This window comes from Eucyclogobius newberryi, unplaced genomic scaffold, assembly GCF_026437365.1.
Source record: "Eucyclogobius newberryi isolate DKJ021-1_F unplaced genomic scaffold, fEucNew1.0.hap1 SCAF_17, whole genome shotgun sequence".
Lineage (NCBI taxonomy): Eukaryota > Metazoa > Chordata > Actinopteri > Gobiiformes > Gobiidae > Eucyclogobius > Eucyclogobius newberryi.
In genome coordinates, this window is record NW_027315801.1 from 19,899,634 (window position 1) to 19,903,845 (window position 4,212).

General features: G+C 47.4%; 1 protein-coding gene across 1 annotated transcript; it reads right to left on the reverse strand.

Annotated features, from left to right (window-relative positions):
• Positions 1-254: 254 nt before the first annotated feature.
• Positions 255-2,139, reverse strand: LOC140363027 (cilia- and flagella-associated protein 99-like). The gene has a single exon (XM_072449336.1). It carries the CDS (start codon positions 2,134-2,136, stop codon positions 316-318), a length of 1,821 nt encoding a protein of 606 aa, XP_072305437.1. The 5' UTR covers positions 2,137-2,139; the 3' UTR covers positions 255-315.
• Between the last annotated feature and the right edge of the window lie 2,073 nt (positions 2,140-4,212).

The following is a 4,212-nucleotide window of genomic DNA, read 5'->3' on the forward strand; positions in this document are numbered from 1 at the left end:
GCACTTGTCAAAGATGAGTGCTTTGCCAGATTTGATTACATAGTGTATGTGATACTTTATTATGTATTGAATGATTTATTGATGGGTTTATTGACTTTTTCTTTTGATATTTTGTGCACAGGGTACCCATGAAAAAGTGAGCTTCTCTCCTTGAGGTCTTCCTGACTAAACCTGATTGTATCCATAGTGTCCAGTAGACAGTAGCACTGTCACAACAGAAAATCAAGAGAGAACTTCTGTATTTATTGCTCTTAAGTCTGCTCAAGTTCTCCCCAATCCCTCTGCTCAGAGCTCCTCTGACTGCTGAATGACCTTTCAGGGTGAAATGCCGCTACATCTGCTGTTCCTGTCCCTGCGTCTCAGGGAGTTACGTTCCTGCCTCTTCTCCTCCAGCCTCTTCTGCAGAGCCAGGACAGACTCATCTACACTCACTGTCTGTGGACAGCCCGGCCGCTGCTTAGTCTGCTCATTTCTGCTGTCTCTGGTCTGTCTTAGTGCTTTGTTGTGGCAGTGGATGGTGTCCAGCTTGTGTTGGAGCATTTGTTTTCTGTTATGCCTCTGCTGGTGGATGTTCTGTTGTCGCTGTAGCCTCTCGACGAGCTGGGCCTCTTTCAGAAGAGCCAGCCGCTCCCTGAGCTCACACAAAGACATCTCCACCAGTAGCTCATGGCCCCCAGTCTCTCTGTCATCAAAACTGCAATTTTTGGGACAAGAATTAAGTTCAATAGCATGAATCTGACGAATAATTTCACATTTTCTGATCATTTCTGCCTGGGCCTCTGCTAGTGCTCTGCTTAGCTGTTCTTGGCTCTCCTTGGAGACCTCTCTCACAATCTTCCTCTTTATTGCTTGCAACTTTTCTTTGGCAGCTTTGGCCTTCTTGTCCCCCTTGTTGTACACTTGTACCAACTCTCTCGTCTCCTTTTCCTCCTGCAGTCTCTTGACAGCGTATCTGCGCATCAACACTGCTGCCTCTTCTTTCTTGAGTTGTACAGCTGCATGGTTCTGAGCCTTAAGACGGGAGCGGGCCATGGCTGCCTCCTCATGACTAATGCGGCCTTCGAGACGTCTGCATTCTACTTTAACCAACTGTTCTTGCAAGTCCTTCTCACGCATTTCTTTTTGCCACTGCAGGAAAGCAGAAGGTTCTTGTGCCCCTTCCACAAGACTCTCCATTCTCTGGAACCCCTGTTTTAGCTGACAATCTACCAGTGCCCCCTGTCTTAAGATAGCTGCACTGTTCATCTTAATATGCCAGCTGGATTGTTTTGTTGTGGGTGGAAGTTGTGTAGACCTGAAGGAGTTAAACTTAAGTTTAGACTGGATGCTTTCCTCTATCTTAGACTCCACTTTCTCATAGTGTTTGGACTTGTGTGGACTCATAGACTCAAACGGTTTGTCATGATTGGCCTTGTACAGCAGTCTCTCAGCCTTTTGTTGGTTTTTTTGTTTGACATCAGCAAGGATTTTATATTCTTTTGGAATCTTGTAGGTTGTTCTGGGCACCGGTCGCTGTTTCTCCAGCTCGGGAATGATCTCAGGGACAAAGACGGCTCTGGGCTTTGGTCTGGTCAGAGCAAACTCCAGAGGTTCTGTGGTTTTAACTGGAGATTTCCTCAGCTGACTCCCACATGAAACTTTCACTGACAGCTGATCCAGGATAGCAATGATCTCAGGGCGCCACCTGAGAGTAGGCTCTATCCAATGTTTCTGCACATGTTCAGTGTCATAAATGCCCATCCACTTCTGCTGGACCACTGTGGTGAGGTTTGACAAGAAAAAAAACAAGAATTTCTGTACTTTGTGAACACCAAGGAATTTAACAATGCTGCCGAAACAATTAGGTCCCAATTGCTCCAAGCAACATGTGGTGAGATAGCAGACAACTTGATACATGGTGAGGTCACTTTTGGGCACGCTTTCTGAACTTCTGTAGAAAAGATTGACAACAACATCAAGGAATTGTTTCTGCTCAATACACCCAGAGACAGTGTCAAGTATGAAGCTCTTATGCTGGGGATCCTGGCTCTGCAGATCCTTTGAGATGTCGTCGAGGAAGTCGTCTAGACACTGCCTGCTCATACTGAACTTTTCCAGCAGCCAGATGGCATCTCTCACAAGAGGCTCACAAGACATTGGATCCATGTTTCCAACCAGAAGAAAAATGGTTGCGTGATGTCAGGAATCCATAAGAGTGTCTGGCTACAGACCTAACCCAAAGACCTTAACAAGGAGGAACCGTCACCGACAGGTCCGGAAGAACACATTGCTCACTTCAAAATAAACACACTTCAATACATATGTTGTTGTTGTGTTACTTTTAATGGTGGTTGGCAGCCAACTGAAAAGGTGCATTTACCGCCACCGACTGGAGTTCTATGTCTTCAAAGTATGTGTGTTACGCTATACTGTAAAAAAAAGAAAAAGAAAGAAAAGAGAGAGAGAGAGAAAGAGAGAGAGAGAAGGGGAGAGAAAGAACGGAAGTACTTCAAAGTAAACACACTTCAAAAGTAAATAAAAAGAACACATCACTCGCACGGAAGCACTTCAAAGTAAGAGTCTGGGGGGGAGTATGTGTCCCAGAGTTTGACTTTGGCAGCTGGTATCCAAGGTGTTACACTACCGCTGGGAATCACTGAGAGTGGATCGGTGGTCGAAGACGTTCTGGACGGCGTGGAGGAGCAGCCTTTTCTGGCTGCACGTGCCCGGAAACGTAAAAAGTCCCTTGGCTCGTCCGAGGGTTCTGGGAATGAGCAGCAGGATGAGGCTGAAGCTATTGATATCCGGGGTGAGAGCAGAGACTGTAAGGTGATCATAAAGCTTGTTGTTGTTGTTGTTGTTTTATGGCGGTTGGCATCCGAGTGTTGCATTACCGCCAGACTTTATTCCTCAGACTTTTCGTAGTCCTCAGACTCTGTCGTAGTCCGTAAAAGTACTCCTTCCATTGCTTTGGTGTTACAAAGCCCATGAGGTCATGATATGTCTTTGTGACTAGAATAGTTGTTGTTTCAGAGACCAACCGGCAATAACAAAGACATGGCGGAGGAGAGTGGATCGGTGGTCGAAGACGTTCTGGACGGCGTGGAGGAGCAGCCTTTTCTGGCTGCACGTGCCCGTAAACGTAAAAAGTCCCTTAGCTCGTCCGAGGGTTCTGGGAATGAGCAGCAGGATGAGGCTGAAGCTATTGATATCCGGGGTGAGAGCAGAGACTGTAAGGTGATCATAAAGCTTGCACAGGATAGTGCATCCTTTAAGGAGTGGAATTCAGTGGCATTGTCAAAGAGCCTAACTGTAGCTGTGGGAGTGATCAAGAGTGCGAGTGTCCTTAGAGATGGCTCGCTGCTGGTCGTGTGCAAGGACGCGGCTCAGCAACGGAAGGCGATTGGAACTAAACGTCTGGGTGGAAAGGACATTCTTGTGTCTGATGCTGAAAGAAACACGGTCAGAGGAGTTATCGTAGGTGTCCCTACGGCGACGTCTGTGGATGAAGTTAAGGAGAATTTGACGGAAGCTACGGTGGTGGACGCTAGGCGGTTGAAGGTGACCCGGTCTGGGGTAAGATGTGACAGCTTGTCGGTAATGGTAACACTTGAAGGGAGGTGCCTGCCTAGTAAGGTGTTCATTGGGTTCATGTGCCATGACGTTAGGCCATATGTTCCACCGCCCCTGCGTTGCTTTAAGTGCCAGCGCTTTGGGCATATTGCAGCGGTCTGTAGAGGGAGGCAAAGATGTGGTAAATGTGCAGGAGATCACGAGTATGGGAAGTGTGACGTGGGAGCAAAACTGAAGTGCTGTAACTGTGGGGAAGAACATAGCTCTGCTTACGGGGATACAGGTTTAGCAAAAGAGCTGCTGAGGTGCATAAAATAAAGGTCTCTCAAGGTATATCCTATGCAGATGCAGTCAAGAAAGTTTCAAGTAACGAGTTTAGAGTAAATACAGAGAGAGGAGCCAGCGCTGCTCCCAGCCAGGGCGAAATGAGAAAGGCCAGCGTGGCTCCCAAGAAGTGTGAAGGTTTCAAGAGTGGAGGTCCCAAGTGTGCAGGTTCCAGAATTAATGAGAATACCCTGGTTGTGGATAGAGAGGATTTTGTACTCTTTATGGTGGATGTTGTAAACTGGAACCTGCACACTTGGGACCTCCACTCTTGAAACCTTCACACTTCTTGGGAGCCACGCTGGCCTTTCTCATTTCGCCCTGGCTGGGAGCAGC